Here is a 19114-nt window from a genome sequence, read left to right as displayed (position 1 = left end):
CAATAACTCAGTGTCATCTCATCTGGCATAGTAGTGTGCTTCCTTTGATACTTGGCTAGAAAATAGCCATAGGAGAATACAAACAGCTTCTTGAAGCCTACAGTAGCGTTCTATATATTAGATTTCTGGTTGATCTGCTGGTGGCTGTAGTTTCTGCAGTGCATGTACTTGCCAATTCTGAGCAATTTGTAGTGAGACTTGCGACCGCTGTGTTCTGCGCTTAGTGGCGCACATATCCATAGCAAAGGCCGAAGTGGCAAAATTCAGTAGGGGTTGGATTTCTATTAGGCAATAACTCAGTGTCATCTCATCTGGCATAGTAGTGTGCTTCCTTTGATACTTGGCTAGAAAATAGCCATAGGAGAATACAAACAGCTTCTTGAAGCCTACAGTAGCGTTCTATATATTTGATTTCTGGTTGATCTGCTGGTGGCTGTAGTTTCTGCAGTGCATGTACTTGCCAATTCTGAGCAATTTGTAGTGAGACTTGCGACCGCTGTGTTCTGCGCTTAGTGGCGCACATATCCATAGCAAAGGCCGAAGTGGCAAAATTCAGTAGGGGTTGGATTTCTATTAGGCAATAACTCAGTGTCATCTCATCTGGCATAGTAGTGTGCTTCCTTTGATACTTGGCTAGAAAATAGCCATAGGAGAATACAAACAGCTTCTTGAAGCCTACAGTAGCGTTCTATATATTTGATTTCTGGTTGATCTGCTGGTGGCTGTAGTTTCTGCAGTGCATGTACTTGCCAATTCTGAGCAATTTGTAGTGAGACTTGCGACCGCTGTGTTCTGCGCTTAGTGGCGCACATATCCATAGCAAAGGCCGAAGTGGCAAAATTCAGTAGGGGTTGGATTTCTATTAGGCAATAACTCAGTGTCATCTCATCTGGCATAGTAGTGTGCTTCCTTTGATACTTGGCTAGAAAATAGCCATAGGAGAATACAAACAGCTTCTTGAAGCCTACAGTAGCGTTCTATATATTTGATTTCTGGTTGATCTGCTGGTGGCTGTAGTTTCTGCAGTGCATGTACTTGCCAATTCTGAGCAATTTGTAGTGAGACTTGCGACCGCTGTGTTCTGCGCTTAGTGGCGCACATATCCATAGCAAAGGCCGAAGTGGCAAAATTCAGTAGGGGTTGGATTTCTATTAGGCAATAACTCAGTGTCATCTCATCTGGCATAGTAGTGTGCTTCCTTTGATACTTGGCTAGAAAATAGCCATAGGAGAATACAAACAGCTTCTTGAAGCCTACAGTAGCGTTCTATATATTTGATTTCTGGTTGATCTGCTGGTGGCTGTAGTTTCTGCAGTGCATGTACTTGCCAATTCTGAGCAATTTGTAGTGAGACTTGCGACCGCTGTGTTCTGCGCTTAGTGGCGCACATATCCATAGCAAAGGCCGAAGTGGCAAAATTCAGTAGGGGTTGGATTTCTATTAGGCAATAACTCAGTGTCATCTCATCTGGCATAGTAGTGTGCTTCCTTTGATACTTGGCTAGAAAATAGCCATAGGAGAATACAAACAGCTTCTTGAAGCCTACAGTAGCGTTCTATATATTTGATTTCTGGTTGATCTGCTGGTGGCTGTAGTTTCTGCAGTGCATGTACTTGCCAATTCTGAGCAATTTGTAGTGAGACTTGCGACCGCTGTGTTCTGCGCTTAGTGGCGCACATATCCATAGCAAAGGCCGAAGTGGCAAAATTCAGTAGGGGTTGGATTTCTATTAGGCAATAACTCAGTGTCATCTCATCTGGCATAGTAGTGTGCTTCCTTTGATACTTGGCTAGAAAATAGCCATAGGAGAATACAAACAGCTTCTTGAAGCCTACAGTAGCGTTCTATATATTAGATTTCTGGTTGATCTGCTGGTGGCTGTAGTTTCTGCAGTGCATGTACTTGCCAATTCTGAGCAATTTGTAGTGAGACTTGCGACCGCTGTGTTCTGCGCTTAGTGGCGCACATATCCATAGCAAAGGCCGAAGTGGCAAAATTCAGTAGGGGTTGGATTTCTATTAGGCAATAACTCAGTGTCATCTCATCTGGCATAGTAGTGTGCTTCCTTTGATACTTGGCTAGAAAATAGCCATAGCAATAGGATAGGATTGTTTGGTTTTAAAAACTCAAAAAAAAACAAAAAACACACAAAAAAAAAAAAACACAAAAAAACACCAAAAAAAACAAAAAGAAGTAAAAAAAAAAAAAAAGTTATAACTCTCATTTTAAAAATGTTTAACCCGAGGGCTAGGGGTAGAGGACGAGGGCGGGGACGTGGGCGTCCAACTACTGCAGGGGTCAGAGGCCGTGGTCCTGGGCGGGGTGAGACACCACCTGCTGATGAGGGAGCAGGGGAACGCCGCAGAGCTACACTCCCTAGGTTCATGTCTGAAGTTACTGGGACTCGTGGTAGAGCACTGTTGAGGCCAGAACAGTGCGAACAGGTGATGTCGTGGATTGCTGACAATGCTTCGAGCAATTTGTCCACCACCAGTCAGTCTTCCACGCAGTCCACCCATGTCACCGAAATCCCCACTCCTCCAGCTCCTGCACCTCAGCCTCCTCCCCCCCAGTCTGCCCCCTCCCAGGAAAATTTGGCATTTGAACCGGCATACTCTGAGGAACTGTTTTCTGGACCCTTCCCACAGTCACAAACCACTTGTCCGGTTGCTGCTGAGCAATTTTCCGATGCCCAGGTTTTCCACCAGTCACAGTCTGTGGGTGATGATGACCTTCTTGACGTAGTGGAAGTGTGTAAAGAGGTGTCCGACGATGAGGAGACACGGTTGTCAGACAGTGGGGAAGTTGTTGTCAGGGCAGGAAGTCCGAGGGGGGAGCAGACTGAGGGATCGGAGGATGATGAGGTGACAGACCCAAGCTGGGTTGAGAGGCCGGGTGAACACAGTGCTTCTGAGACGGAGGAGAGTCCTCGACCTGAACAGGTTGGAAGAGGCAGTGGTGGGGCCAGACGGAGAGGCAGGGCCAGAGCTGGTGCATCAGCGCCACTGTCAACTAGTGAAGCTCCCGTGGTGAGGGCTCTTGCGGCGAGGGCTAGATCTTCAGAAGTGTGGAGGTTCTTTAAGGAAACACCGGATGACCGACGGACTGTGGTGTGCAACATTTGCCAAACCAGGCTCAGCAGGGGTTCCACCACTACTAGCTTAACTACCACCAGTATGCGCAGGCATATGAATGCTAAGCACCCCACTCAGTGGCAACAAGCCCGTTCACCTCCGGCCGTGCACACCACTGCTCCTTCCCCTGTGTCAGCTGCTAGTCAGCCCCCTGCCCAGGACCCTGGCACAAAAACCCCATCGTCGCCTCCACGATCCTCCACAGCATCCACCAGCGTTCAGCTCTCCATACCCCAGACGCTGGAGCGGAAACGCAAATATAGTGCAACCCACCCGCACGCCCAAGCCCTTAATGTGCACATCTCCAGATTGCTTAGCCTGGAGATGCTGCCCTATAGGCTAGTAGAGACCGAGGCCTTTCGCAACCTCATGGCGGCGGCCGCCCCTCGGTATTCGGTCCCCAGCCGCCACTACTTTTCCCGATGTGCCGTCCCAGCCCTGCACCAGCACGTGTCAGACAACATCATCCGTGCCCTGACCAACGCCGTTTCTGACAAGGTCCACCTGACCACGGACACGTGGACGAGTGCTGCCGGGCAGGGCCACTATATATCGCTGACGGCACATTGGGTTAACTTGGTGGAGGCTGGGACCGAGTCTGACCCTGGGGCTGCTCATATACTGCCGACGCCGAGGATTGCGGGGCCTACCTCGGTCCAGGTGTTTCAGGCCTACTATGCCTCCTCCTCCTCCCACCCCTCCTCCACCTCCTCCTCCGAACTACCATCCGTGGGCACGGCGCCATCAGTCGGTAGCTCTAGGCACAGCAGCAGTGCCGTCGCTAAGCGACAGCAGGCGGTGCTCAAACTGCTGAGCCTAGGCGACAAAAGGCACACCGCCCAAGAGCTATTACAGGGCATCACGGCGCAGACTGATCTGTGGCTGGCACCGCTGAACCTCAAGCCGGGAATGGTTGTGTGTGACAACGGCCGTAACCTGGTGGCGGCTCTGCAACTCGGCAGACTGACACATGTGCCATGCCTGGCCCATGTGTTAAATCTGATAGTGCAGCGTTTCCTCAAGACATACCCCAATCTGTCTGATTTGCTCACGAAGGTGCGCCGCATCTGTGCGCATTTCAGGAAGTCCAGCCCAGATGCTGCCACTCTCAGGGCAGCGCAGCGCCGCCTCCAACTGCCCGCTCACCGACTGTTGTGCGACGTGCCCACGAGGTGGAATTCAACACTGACCATGTTATCCAGAGTTTACCAGCAGCGCAGAGCGATTGTAGACTGCCAGATGTCAACTTCCACCAGAACTGGTAGTCAGGTCAGTCAGCTTCCTCAAGTCTACAATGAGGAGTGGACGTGGATGTCTGATATCTGTCAGGTGCTGAGTAACTTTGAGGAGTCAACACAGATGGTCAGTGGCGATGCCGCCATCATCAGCCTCACCATCCCGCTGCTTGGCCTGTTGAAAAACTCTCTGGTCAGCATGAAGTCGGAAGCTTTGCGCTCGTCACAAGAGACGGGGGAAGAATATTCCCTTGTTGATAGCCAAAGCACCCTGAGGTCTGTTTCTCAGCGCATATCGGAGGAGGTGGAGGTGGAGGAGGATGAGGAGGAAGAGGAGGAGAATGTTGGCGAGACACAAGAGGGGACCATTGTTGAGTCCTTCACTGTTCAGCGTGTATGGGCAGAAGAAGAGGAGTTGGAGGAGTTGGAGGAGGAGGAAATGGACAGTCAGGCCAGTGAGGGGAGTGAATTCTTACGCGTTGGTACTCTGGCGCATATGGCAGATTTCATGCTAGGCTGCCTATCCCGTGACCCTCGCGTTCAAAGAATTTATTCCAGCACCGATTACTGGGTGTTCACTCTCCTGGACCCACGGTACAAGCAAAATCTTCCCACTCTCATCCCTGGAGAGGAAAGGAGTGTGAGAATGCATGAATACCAGCAGGCCCTGGTGCACAAGCTGAAACAGTATTTCCCTTCTGACAGCGCTAGCGGCAGAGTGCGTAGTTCTGCGGGACAAGTAGCGAGGGAGAGTAGGCGAGCAGGCAGCTTGTCCAGCACTGGCAAGGGTACGCTTTACAAGGCTTTTGCCAGCTTTATGTCACCCCAGCAAGACACTGTCACCTGTCCCCAGTCTCGGCAGAGTAGGGCTGATCTTTACAGAAAGATGGTGAGGGAGTACGTAGCTGACCATACCATCGTCCTAAATGATCACACAGCTCCCTACAACTACTGGGTTTCAAAGCTGGACATGTGGCACGAACTGGCGCTGTACGCCTTGGAGGTTCTTGCCTGCCCTGCCGCTAGCGTCTTGTCCGAGCGGGTTTTCAGTGCAGCTGGTGGCATCATCACCGATAAGCGTACACGCCTGTCGACTGACAGCGCTGACAGGCTGACGCTTATTAAAATGAATAAAGGCTGGATTTCTCAGAATTTCCAATCTCCACCAGGTGAAGGAAGCTCAACCTGAATAATTGATCCACTCCTCCTCCTCCTCCTCATTTTCCTCCTTCTCCTCCTCTTTGTACAGTAAAGCAGAGGAAACTGGCTATTTTTTGACAGGGCCCACTGGCTCTTGCTATAGTACTTCATGCATTTAATTTTTCTGGAGGGCCACCTACCCGGTCCTCTGTTTGAAACAATTTTTGTGAGTGCCACATACAGGCACTCAATCTATTCCATTTTTCTGGAGGGCCACCTACCCGGTCCTCTGTTTTAAAAAATTTTTGGGACTGCCACATACAGGCACTCAATCTATTCCATTTTACTGCAGGGCCACCTACCTGCTCCTCTGGTTTGAACAATTTTTGGGACTGCCACATACAGGCACTCAATCTATTCCATTTTACTGGAGGGCCACCTACCTGCTCCTCTGGTTTGAAACATTTTTGGGACTGCCACATACAGGCACTCAATCTATTCCATTTTACTGCAGGGCCACCTACCTGCTCCTCTGGTTTGAACAATTTTTGGGACTGCCACATACAGGCACTCAATCTATTCCATTTTACTGCAGGGCCACCTACCTGCTCCTCTGGTTTGAAACATTTTTGGGACTGCCACATACAGGCACTCAATCTATTCCATTTTACTGCAGGGCCACCTACCTGCTCCTCTGGTTTGAACAATTTTTGGGACTGCCACATACAGGCACTCAATCTATTCCATTTTACTGCAGGGCCACCTACCTGCTCCTCTGGTTTGAACAATTTTTGGGACTGCCACATACAGGCACTCAATCTATTCCATTTTACTGGAGGGCCACCTACCTGCTCCTCTGGTTTGAAACATTTTTGGGACTGCCACATACAGGCACTCAATCTATCCCATTTTACTGGAGGGCCACCTACCTGCTCCTCTGGTTTGAAACATTTTTGGGACTGCCACATACAGGCACTCAATCTATTCCATTTTACTGCAGGGCCACCTACCTGCTCCTCTGGTTTGAACAATTTTTGGGACTGCCACATACAGGCACTCAATCTATTCCATTTTACTGCAGGGCCACCTACCTGCTCCTCTGGTTTGAACAATTTTTGGGACTGCCACATACAGGCACTCAATCTATTCCATTTTACTGGAGGGCCACCTACCTGCTCCTCTGGTTTGAAACATTTTTGGGACTGCCACATACAGGCACTCAATCTATCCCATTTTACTGGAGGGCCACCTACCTGCTCCTCTGGTTTGAAAAATGTTTGGGACTGCCACATACAGGCACTATCCAAATTAAATTGTCTCCATAGCAGCCTCCACACGTTGTCTCCATTGCTACCTCCAAAAGTCGTCCATATAGCTGCCTCCATACATCGTCCCTTTATCAAACGAGGTGTGTCAGGCAGAAATTTGGGTTGTTTTCATGGATTCCACATCAAAGTTGTTAACTTTGTCGCCACCCTGCTGTGTTATCCACAAAATATACTGGCAAACTTTTACCATTTAGGGATATTATTTCAGCGCTTCTTGCGCATCTGTTTACATTCCCCTCACCCGGCATATCCTAAACTTATAAGAACGCTACTACACTTGATCTTATACAAAAGGTTCTTAGAAGTGCTGTTTGGGGAGTAGCCTAGAGACAGGGGCTTGGATTGGCGAAAGCTCGCCTGGCAGCGGAACGCCAGCTCCATGCGCATCATGCGCTTCTTGCGCATCTGTTTACATTCCCCTCACCCGCCATATCCCAAACTTATGAGAACGCTACTACACTTAACTTGGTGCAGGCTGGGACCGAGTCTGACCCTGGGGCTGGTCATATACTGCCGACGCAGAGAATTGCGGGGCCTACCTCGGTCCAGGTCTCAAAGGCCTACTATACCTCCTCCCACCCCTCCTCCACCTCCTCCTCCTCCGAATTACCATCCGTGGGCATGGCGCCATCAGTCGGTAGCTCTAGGCACAGCAGCAGTGCCGTCGCTAAGCGACAGCAGGCGGTGCTGAAACTGCTGAGCCTAGGCGATAAAAGGCACACCGCCCAAGAGCTATTACAGGGCATTCCACATCAAAGTTGTTAACTTTGTCGCCACCCTGCTGTGTAATCCCCAAAATATACTTGCAAACTTTTACCATTTAGGGATATTATTTCAGCGCTTCTTGCGCATCTGTTTACATTCCCCTCACCCGGCATATCCTAAACTTATAAGAACGCTACTACACTTGATCTTATACAAAAGGTTCTTAGAAGTGCTGTTTGGGGAGTAGCCTAGAGACAGGGGCTTGGATTGGCGAAAGCTCGCCTGGCAGCGGAACGCCAGCTCCATGCGCATCATGCGCTTCTTGCGCATCTGTTTACATTCCCCTCACCCGCCATATCCCAAACTTATAAGAACGCTACTACACTTAACTTGGTGCAGGCTGGGACCGAGTCTGACCCTGGGGCTGGTCATATACTGCCGACGCAGAGAATTGCGGGGCCTACCTCGGTCCAGGTCTCAAAGGCCTACTATACCTCCTCCCACCCCTCCTCCACCTCCTCCTCCTCCGAATTACCATCCGTGGGCATGGCGCCATCAGTCGGTAGCTCTAGGCACAGCAGCAGTGCCGTCGCTAAGCGACAGCAGGCGGTGCTGAAACTGCTGAGCCTAGGCGATAAAAGGCACACCGCCCAAGAGCTATTACAGGGCATTCCACATCAAAGTTGTTAACTTTGTCGCCACCCTGCTGTGTAATCCCCAAAATATACTTGCAAACTTTTACCATTTAGGGATATTATTTCAGCGCTTCTTGCGCATCTGTTTACATTCCCCTCACCCGGCATATCCTAAACTTATAAGAACGCTACTACACTTGATCTTATACAAAAGGTTCTTAGAAGTGCTGTTTGGGGAGTAGCCTATAGACAGGGGCTTGGATTGGCGAAAGCTCGCCTGGCAGCGGAGCGCCAGCTCCATGCCAAGATCCAACTAACATAGTTTTAACTGCAGCACCTTTAATCTACTACTAGTTCACTGCCTCCATACATCGTCCCCTTATCAAACGAGCTGTGTCAGGCAGAATTTTGGGTTGTTTTCATGGCTTCCATGTTAACTTTGTCGCCACCCTGCTGTGTAATCCACAAAATATACTGGCAAACTTTTATCATGTACCGATATTATTTGAGCGCTTCTTGCTCACCTCCTTTGGTTCCTCTCTGCCACCCATTGGTTTGAAGCCTGAGTCCATTTAGGGTATGTCGCCATGACACTCTCTAGCCTGCTGCCGCTGCCTCTGCATGCCGTCCCCTATAGTGTCAGGGTCAATTATTGGATGTTTTAGATGCTATCTAGCTTCATTCTGTCACTCTGTCATGGCCATGCTGTTGCCCATAATTTTGGCATAATGGTGCGATTATGCAGCCTCAGAGGCATCCATGCATGCTGCCCCTGCTGTTTCCTGTCCATTTCCGTGGTGTTTCCATCCTTTTCTGAGGTTCCCAGGTGTTTGGCCAAGCTTCCCTGTGCAGAGCCTTGGTCCCCTTGAAAAATGCTCGAGTCTCCCATTGACTTCAATGGGGTTCGTTATTCGAGACGAGCACTCGAGCATCGGGAAAAGTTCGTCTCGAATAACGAGTACCCGAGCATTTTAGTGTTCGCTCATCTCTAATACACACCTTTATATACACACAAAGTTCTACACTCATATGCTTGCATATATATACAAGTATACACACACATTTATGTATACATATACATTTATACACTAATACAGAGTATACACAAACTCATACAGTATATATACACATCACACATATGGCATACACACACACACATCATATACACACATGCTGCATATACATACAGCAAATACAGACACATTCAGTATATACAGCATTTTCACACACATATGGGAAATACACACACACACATTCAGTATACAGAACATATACATACATACCATATACACAGCATATAAACATACATCATATATACTTATATGCATATATATATGCATATATTTAAATGTGCACATATATATGCATATATTTAAATGTGCACATATATATGCTTATACAAATATATGCGTGTATAAATACAGTAGATGCATATATACACAGTATTTACATATATAGACAGTAGATGCATATATACACAGTATATAAATATATAGACAGTAGATGCATATATACACAGTATATAAATATATAGACAGTAGATGCATATATACACAGTATATAAATATATACACTTTATATACACAGTATATAAATATATACACTTTATATACACAGTAGATGCATATATACACAGATACACAGTATATACATATATACACAGATACACAGTATATACATATATACACAGATACACAGTATATACATATATACACTAGAGATGAGCGAACATACTCGTCCGAGCTTGATGCTCGTTCGAGCATTAGCGTACTCGAAACTGCTCGTTGCTCGGACGAATACTTCGCCCGCTCGAGAAAATGGCATCTCCCGCCGTTTTGCTTTTTTGCGGCCAGAAACAGAGCCAATCACAAGCCAAGAGACTCTGCACTCCACCCAGCATGACGTGGTACCCTTACACGTCGATAGCAGTGGTTGGCTGGCCAGATCAGGTGACCCTGGAATAGACTAGCCCCTGCCTGCGCTGCTCGGATCATTCTGTGTCTGGATGCCGCTAGGGAGAGAGCTGCTGCTGGTCAGGGAAAGCGTTAGGGTGTTCTATTAGAATAGTGTTAGGCAGGAGTGATTCTACAAGAACCCAACAGCCCTTCTTAGGGCTACAATAACGTTATACTTTTTTTTTGTTGTTTGCTTGTGGCTGGGTTTGCTGGCATTAGTAGTGCAGCTAGTACCATACTGTGAGGAATTTGCTGGGAGACCTGCGACCGTTGTGTTTAGCTCTTAGTGACACGTATATCCACCTCCAACACCGAAGTGGGACAATTTATTAGGGGTTTGAGTAGAATTAGGCAGAGTCTGCTGATTTTTTTTTTTTTTTACCTTTATTTCATTTTATAGCTCAAACTCCTCTTGCAAAGCAGTGTGCTCTCATTGTAGGCTACAAAATAGCCATAGGAGAACCCCAACGGCTTACTTAGGCCTACAATAGCGTTGTATTTTCCTTTTTTTTGTTTGCTTGTGGCTGGGCTTGCTGGCACTAGTAGTGCAGCTAGTACCATACTGTGAGGAATTTGCTGGGAGACCTGCGACCGTTGTGTTTAGCTCTTAGTGACACGCATATCCACCTCAAACACCGAAGTGGGACAATTTATTAGGGGTTTGAGTAGAATTAGGCAGAGTCTGCTGATTTTTTTTTTTTTTTTACCTTTATTTCATTTTATAGCTCAAACTCCTCTTGCAAAGCACAAAATCCAGTTGTGTGCTGTCAGTGTAGGTTAGAAACTAGCCATAGCAATAGGATAGCATCGTTTTGTTAAAAAAAATAAAAAACTAAAAAAAAAATAAACACAAATTTTTTTTTTTTTCAAGTTTACACTTTAATTTGGAAAATGTTTAACCCGAGAGCTAGGGGTAGAGGACGAGGGCGTGGACGTGGGCGTCCAACTACTGCAGGGGTCAGAGGCCGTGTTCCTGGGCGGGGTGAGACACCACCTGCTGATGGGGGAGCAGGGGAACGCCGCAGAGGTACACTCCCTAGGTTCATCATGTCTCAAGTTATTGGGACTCGTGGTAGAGCACTGTTGAGGCCAGAACAGTGCGAAGAGGTGATGTCGTGGATTGCGGACAATGCTTCTAGCCATTTGTCCACCAGTCAGTCTTCCACGCAATCCACCCATGTCACCGAAATCGGCACTCCTCCAGCTCCTCCACCTCAGCCTCCTTCCCCCCAGTCTGCCCCCTCCCAGCAAAATTTGGCATTTGAACCGGCATACTCTGAGGAACTGTTTTCTGGACCCTTCCCACAGTCACAAACCACTTGTCCTGCTGCTGCTGAGCTATTTTCCGATGCCCAGGTTTTCCACCAGTCGCAGTCTGTGGGTGATGATGACATTATTGACGTAGTGGAAGAAGTGTGTAAAGAGGTGTCGGACGATGAGGAGACACGGTTGTCAGACAATGGTGAAGTTGTTGTCAGGGCAGGAAGTCCGAGGGGGGAGCAGACTGAGGGATCGGAGGATGATGAGGTGACAGACCCAAGCTGGGTTGATAGGCCGGGTGAACACAGTGCTTCTAAGACGGAGGCGAGTCCTATAGCAGAACAGGTTGGAAGAGGCAGTGGTGGGGCCAGACGGAGAGGCAGGGCCAGAGCTGGTGCATCAGCGCCAAATGTTGCCCGTAGTCAAGCTCCCGTGGCGAGGGCTAGATTTTCAGAAGTCTGGAGGTTCTTTAAAGAAACACCGGATGACCGACGGACTGTGGTGTGCAACCTTTGCCAAACCAGGATCATCAGGGGTTCCACCACTACTAGCTTAACTACCACCAGTATGCGCAGGCATCTGAATGCTAAACACCCCACTCAATGGCACCAAGCCCGTTCACCTCCGGCCGGGCACACCACTGCTCCTTCCCCTGTGTTATCTGCTAGTCAGCCCCCTGCCCAGGACCCCGGCCCAAACACCTCCCGTGCGAAAACCCCATCTTCGCCTCCACGATCCTCCACAGCATCCACCAGCCTTCAGCTCTCCATACCCAGACGCTGGAGCGCAAAAGGAGGTATAGCGCAACCCACCCACACGCCCAAGCCCTCAACGTCCACATCTCCAAGTTGCTTAGCCTGGAGATGCTGCCCTATAGGCTGGTAGAGACCGAGGCCTTTCGAAACCTCATGGCGGCGGCCGCCCCTCGGTATTCGGTCCCCAGCCGCCACTACTTTTCCTGATGTGCCGTCCCAGCCCTGCACAAGCACGTGTCAGAGAACATCCTCCGTGCCCTGACCAACGCCGTTTCTGACAAGGTCCACCTGACCACGGACACGTGGATGAGTGCTGCCGGGCAGGGCCACTATATATCGCTGACGGCACATTGGGTTAACTTGGTGGAGGCTGGGACCGAGTCTGACCCTGGGGCTGGTCATATACTGCCGACGCCGAGGATTGCGGGGCCTACCTCGGTCCAGGTCTCAAAGGCCTACTATGCCTCCTCCTCCTCCCACCCCTCCTCCACCTTCTCCTCTGAATTACCATCCGTGGGCATGGCTCCATCAGTCGGTAGCTCTAGGCACAGCAGCAGTGCCATCGCTAAGCGACAGCAGGCGGTGCTCAAACTGCTGAGCCTAGGCGATAAAAGGCACACCGCCCAAGAGTTATTACAGGGCATCACGGCGCAGACTGATCTGTGGCTGGCACCGCTGAACCTGAAGCCAGGCATGGTTGTGTGTGACAACGGCCGTAACCTGGTGGCAGCTCTGCAACTCGGCAGACGGACACATGTGCCATGCCTGGCCCATGTGTTAAATCTCATAGTTCAGCGTTTCCTCAAGACATACCCCAATCTGTCTGATTTGCTCACGAAGGTGCGCCGCATCTGTGCGCAGTTCAGGAAGTCCAGCACAGATGCTGCCACTCTCAGGGCAGCGCAGCGCCGCCTCCAACTGCCCGCTCACCGACTGTTGTGCGACGTGCCCACGAGGTGGAATTCAACACTGACCATGTTATCCAGAGTTTACCAGCAGCGCAGAGCGATTGTAGACTGCCAGATGTCAACTTCCACCAGAACTGGTAGTCAGGTCAGTCAGCTTCCTCAAGTCTACAATGAGGAGTGGACGTGGATGTCTGATATCTGTCAGGTGCTGAGTAACTTTGAGGAGTCAACACAGATGGTCAGTGGTGATGCCGCCATCATCAGCCTCACCATCCCGCTGCTTGGCCTGTTGAAAACTCTCTGGTCAGCATGAAATCGGAAGCTTTGCGCTTGTCACAAGAGACGGGGGAAGAAGATTCCCTTGTTGATAGCCAAAGCACCCTTAGGTCTGTTTCTCAGCGCATATTGGAGGAGGTGGAGGTGGAGGAGGAGGAAGAGGAGGAGAATGTTGGCGAGACAGAAGAGGGGACCATTGTTCAGTCCTTCACTGTTCAGCGTGTATGGGCAGAAGAAGAGGAGTTGGAGGAGGAGGAAATGGACAGTCAGGCCAGTGAGGGGAGTGAATTCTTGCGCGTTGGGACTCTGGCGCATATGGCAGATTTCATGCTAAGCTGCCTATCCCGTGACCCTCGCGTTCAAAGAATTTATTCCAGCACTGATTACTGGCTATTCACTCTCCTGGACCCACGGTACAAGCAAAATCTTTCCACTCTCATCCCTGGAGAGGAAAGGAGTGTGAGAATGCATGAATACCAGCAGGCCCTGGTGCACAAGCTGAAACAGTATTTCCCTTCTGACAGCGCTAGCGGCAGAGGGCGTACTTCTGCGGGACAAGTAGCGAGGGAGAGTAGGCGACCAGGCAGCTTGTCCAGCACTGGCAGGGGTACGCTTTACAAGGCCTTTGCCAGTTTTATGTCACCCCAGCAAGACACTGTCACCTGTCCCCAGTCTCGGCAGAGTAGGGCTGATCTTTACAGAAAGATGGTGAGGGAGTACGTAGCTGACCATACCATCGTCCTAAATGATCACACAGCTCCCTACAACTACTGGGTTTCAAAGCTGGACATGTGGCACATGTGGCTGTACGCCTTGGAGGTTCTTGCCTGCCCTGCCGCTAGCGTGTTGTCCGAGCGGGTTTTCAGTGCAGCTGGTGGCATCATCACCGATAAGCGTACACGCCTGTCGACTGACAGCGCTGACAGGCTGACGCTTATCAAGATGAATAAAGCCTGGATTTCTCCGCATTTCCATTCTCCACCAGGTGAAAGAAGCTGAACCTGAATAATGTATGCACTCCTCCTCCTCATTGTCCTCCTTCTCCTCCTCTTTGTACACTAAAGCAGAGGAAACTGGCAATTTTTTTGCCAGGGCCAACTGGCTCTGGCTATAGTACTCTATGTATTTAATTTTTCTGGAGGGCCAACTACCCTGTCCTCTGTTTTAAACAATTTTTGGGAGTGCCACATACAGGCACTCAATCTATGTAATTTTTCTGGAGGACCAGCTACCTGCTCCTCTGGTTTGAAAACTTTTTTGGACTGCCACATACAGGCACTCAATTTATTTAATCTTTTTGGAGGACCAGCTACCTGCTCCTCTGGTTTGAAAACTTTTTTGGACTGCCACATACAGGCACTCAATTTATTTAATTTTTCTGGAGGACCACCTACCTGCTCCTCTGGTTTGAAAACTTTTTTGGACTGCCACATACAGGCACTATCCAAATTACATTGTCTCCATAGCAGCCTCCACACGTCGTCTTTTTAGCTGCCTTCACACGTTGTCTCCATTGCTACCTCCACACGTCATCGCCATAGCTGCCTCCAAAAGTAGTCCATATAGCTGCCTCCATACATGGTCCCCTTATCAAACGAGCTGTGTCAGGTAGAATTTTGGGTTGTTTTCATGGCTTCCACATCAAACTTGTTAACTTTGTCGCCACCCTGCTGTGTAATCCACAAAATATACTGGCAAACTTTTATCATTTACCAATATTATTTCAGCGCTTCTTGCGCATCTGTTTACATTCCCCTCACCCGCCATATCCTAAACTTATAAGAACGCTACTACACTTGATCTTATACAAAAGGTTCTTAAAAGTGCTGTTTGGGGAGTAGCCTAGAGACAGGGGCTTTGATTGGCGAAAGCTCGCCTGGCAGCGGAGCGCCAGCTCCATCCCAAGATCCAACTAACATAGTTTTAACTGCAGCACCTTTAATCTACTACTAGTTCACTGCCTCCATACATGGTCCCCTTATCAAACGAGCTGTGTCAGGCAGAATTTTGGATTGTTTTCATGGCTTCCTCATCAAACTTGTTAACTTTGTCGCCACCCTGCTGTGTAATCCACAAAATATACTGGCAAACTTTTATCATTTACCGATATTATTTGAGTGCTTCTTGCTCACCTCCTTTGGTTCCTCTCTGCCACCCATTGGTTTTAAGCCTGAGTCCATTTGGGGTATGTTGCCAAGACACTCTCTAGCCTGCTGCTGCTGCCGCTGCCTCTGCATGCCGTCCCCTATAGTGTCAGGGTCAATTATTGGATGTTTTAGATGCTATCTAGCTTCATTCTGTCACTCTGTCATGGCCATGCTGTTGCCCATAGTTTTGGCATAATGGTGCGATTAAGCAGCCTCAGAGGCATCCATGCATGCTGCCCCTGCTGTTTCCTGTCCATTTCCGTGGTGTTTCCATCCTTTTCTGAGGTTCCCAGGTGCTTGGCCAAGCTTCCCTGTGCAGATCCTTGGTCCCCTTGAAAAATGCTCGAGTCTCCCATTGACTTCAATGGGGCTCGTTATTCGAGACGAGCACTCGAGCATCAGGAAAAGTTTGTCTCGAATAACGAGTACCCGAGCATTTTAGTGCTCGCTCATCTCTAATATACACAGATACACAGTATATACATATATACACAGATACACAGTATATACATATATACACAGATACACAGTATATACATATATACACAAATACACAGTATATACACATATACACAGATACACAGTATATTCATATATACACAGATACACAGTATATACATATATACACAGATACACAGTATATACACATATACACTTTAGATACACAGTATATACATATATACACTTTAGATACACAGTATATACATATATACACTTTAGATACACAGTATATACATATATACACACAATATACATCATATATACACACAGATAAATAAATATGTAATGTATACTTACCCTTTTAGGGTGTTCGGCTGTCCTGTCAGGAGGGTGTTCGGGTGGGGGGAGCTGAGGACGGCTGCTTGTTCCAGCTGGCATCGGGGGCCTTGCGAAGGATGACTGCTTGTTCGGGGGGGGGGGGGGAGGGAGGGGAGGGTGGAACGGAGGGCGGCTTCGTGACCCGGCGGGGGGGGGGGTCTTCAGGGCCCTGGACCATTGTCAACTGCATGTTCCACGCCGGGGGGATTGTTCCCGCGGGGGGTGGGGGTGTGTAGTTGGCGCGGGGAGCGGAGGACGGCTGAATGTTCTGGCAGGGAGGAGTGGGAGATGAGGAGGATGACTGCCTGTTCGGGCAGGAGGGGGGGGTGGCGGCGGGGGGATGCAAGGTAAGGCTGCGGGATGGGCGGCCAGGGGGTAGACGGCTTGGCCATGCAGCTGAAGGGCGGGGAGGCAGTAACTTGTGCCGGGGGCGGACAGGTGGGCGGGCAAGCCATGCAAGGGGATATCCGTGGAGGTGGTGACGTGTGCCGAGGGCGGACGACTAAGGGAGGCGGCGGCTGAGTAGTCAGGGACCGGGGCACGCGATCTGGTGGGGGCCCCCTAGGGGGGCAAGATGGTGGGGGCCCCGGGGCTTGAGCCCCGGGAGCCCCGCCTATAATCCGGCCCTGGATCCAACCATATACTGCCATACTACAGTATGGCAGTATATGGGGATTTTGCACACCATCTATAACAATGTGCAGATCGCACATTGTAATAGATAGCCTAAAACATGATAGCCTCGGATCTTTGTGTGATCCGATGCTGTCATGGCAACGGATCGCTGCTCCCGATGACACCACGGGGAGCGGCGTTCGGAGCCAAGATGGCGGACCCATGATCGGTGCAAGCACCCAGTGAGTATGAAGAGGGCTCAGCCCGTGAGCCCTCTGCATACTACCCCATGCGCAATAAAACATACAGGTACGTCTTATTGCGCTATGGGGTTAATAACTCTTTATATGTATAGCGCCTACATACAAGTATTTCAGAAGTGTCCGCGCCACTGTTGTGTTGCACGTGACCCTTTTGTGGCACAGCTGCGCTAACCTCCATGTGACACAAATTAGGGGGCATTCCTGTGCTGAGTCGGACAAAGCGCCGTATTTAACATGCAAAGTCTGTCACACACCCTATGTTAACCCTTAACGATTTTGATTGAACTTCAAACATACAAGCTTTGTATGTACCAGATATATACTATGATGAACTTTGACCAATGTTTTAAAGCCATGCATTTCCTGTCAGGTTGATTTGCGACCCTAAATCAACTACAGGTCCTTATGGGCCTATGGTTTGGGGCCCCAAATCAACCTTTTTGAAGTTTTTACATAGAAAAGAATTTTAAAAATAAACTTAAATACTTAACTAGATGGGAGTCCGATGAGGCACATCAGACTCACATCAGAAGATCCGCACCGGGATCTCGCGATGAGGAAAGTGAATCCCACCTTCACTGGTCATGTGCCGTACCTACTTTGCTTGTCCAGTGAATCCAGGCACCAAGGAATCGAGGGACCAGGGTTAGTATAAAGTTTTTTTTTTCACCTCCAAAAATCATACAGAGCAATTTGGGACACTACACCACTGGTCCATAAAAACCTGTGGGTGGTTTAGTTTCCCAAATCACCCTGACAGTTTCCCTTTAAGAATTACTTATAGATTGGTAAGGATACATTAAAATGGTATTCTGCAATAAGAGATGGGATACAAGGAGCCTGTATACTGTCCCTCGGCTCTCTGTGTCCATCACTAACTCAGTTTTAAGATGTATGACAAAAGATTGAGTCATTTAGATGATTTAACCACTTATTTTTCATGCAGGTAGAAAAAGAGATTTCATTAGAAAAATTGAACAAATGGATGAGCAATTCAGGAATGAAGATGATGAACATATTGGTGCGTCTGCCAAAGTTCAGAGTAGAGAAAAGCTTCTCCATGAAAAACATCCTTTCTTCCTTGGGAATTTTGGATGCGTTCAGTCAGACCAAGGCAAACTTTTCAGGAATGACCAAGCAGAGTGATGTGTTTTTGTCTGAGGTTCATCACAAGACTTTCCTGGAGATTAATGAAAAAGGAACTGAGGCTGCCAGTACTACAGCATCAGTTATGTCTGTGCGAAGCTTTCCTGCAGACGAATTCAAAGCAGATCGTCCCTTCTACTATTTTATAAAACACAAGTCCGGCTGTATAGTGCTATGTGGAGTAGTGTATAACCCCTAAGAAAGATGTAAGATGTTTATCATATTCATGGTATCTCTGTATTCTGTAATGTATATAATTTATTAATATATATTTTTACTCAAATAAAACACTGCCTTTACATTTTTGTTTTAATTTACCAGCAAGACTCATAGACCCAAGGGCAAAATTTTAGTTTGGGACACGAATGCAAAGCTTTTTTTATACTTTACAGTGGGTTCACATGACCCGTTGATGTAGGACTAGCAGTCAGGTTCATTGCTTGAGTCCTACAAATTGGGAGCAGATGCCATAAAATCTATATTAATTAAGAATATAGCATATTCAAAAAACCTGTTTTCTAACAAGGTGGCAACAGCCACTCTCTATACCTCTCAACCATCCCTGCTTCTGTGGGACAGTCCCGGTCTTTGGGCTATGTCCAGCCGTCATGGGCGGCTGGGAGATTGCCCCAGGTTCCCCTTGTCTACCCCGCATTGTCCCACCTCCTGGTCCCCTGCATTAGAGCTGCAGAGCATCGGAACCAGGAGGAGGCGGGATCAGGCCCTGCTACCTCCGTTGCATGAGTCATGTTAGGAGGTAGCTCTGGCCCTCAGCTGGCTCTGCGCCCTCCAT

General features: G+C 48.7%; 1 protein-coding gene across 2 annotated transcripts in view; it reads left to right on the top strand.

Moving 5' to 3' along the window:
* The window catches only part of LOC140133078 (leukocyte elastase inhibitor-like), a 42050-nt gene extending 23430 nt beyond the window's left edge, over window positions 1-18620 (top strand). For both annotated transcript variants that reach the window (XM_072152683.1, XM_072152682.1), the window contains one exon: window positions 18122-18620. In XM_072152683.1, the coding sequence (XP_072008784.1) occupies window positions 18122-18520 (399 nt within the window). In that variant the 3' untranslated portion in view covers window positions 18521-18620. The remainder of the gene's footprint in view (window positions 1-18121) is intronic.
* The last annotated feature ends 494 nt before the right edge of the window (window positions 18621-19114 follow it).

The sequence above is a fragment of the Engystomops pustulosus genome, chromosome 5 (genome assembly GCF_040894005.1).
Source record: "Engystomops pustulosus chromosome 5, aEngPut4.maternal, whole genome shotgun sequence".
In the NCBI taxonomy this organism is placed as follows: domain Eukaryota; kingdom Metazoa; phylum Chordata; class Amphibia; order Anura; family Leptodactylidae; genus Engystomops; species Engystomops pustulosus.
The sequence above is the reverse complement of the archived record's forward strand: the minus strand, read 5'-3'. Positions and strand labels throughout refer to the sequence as shown.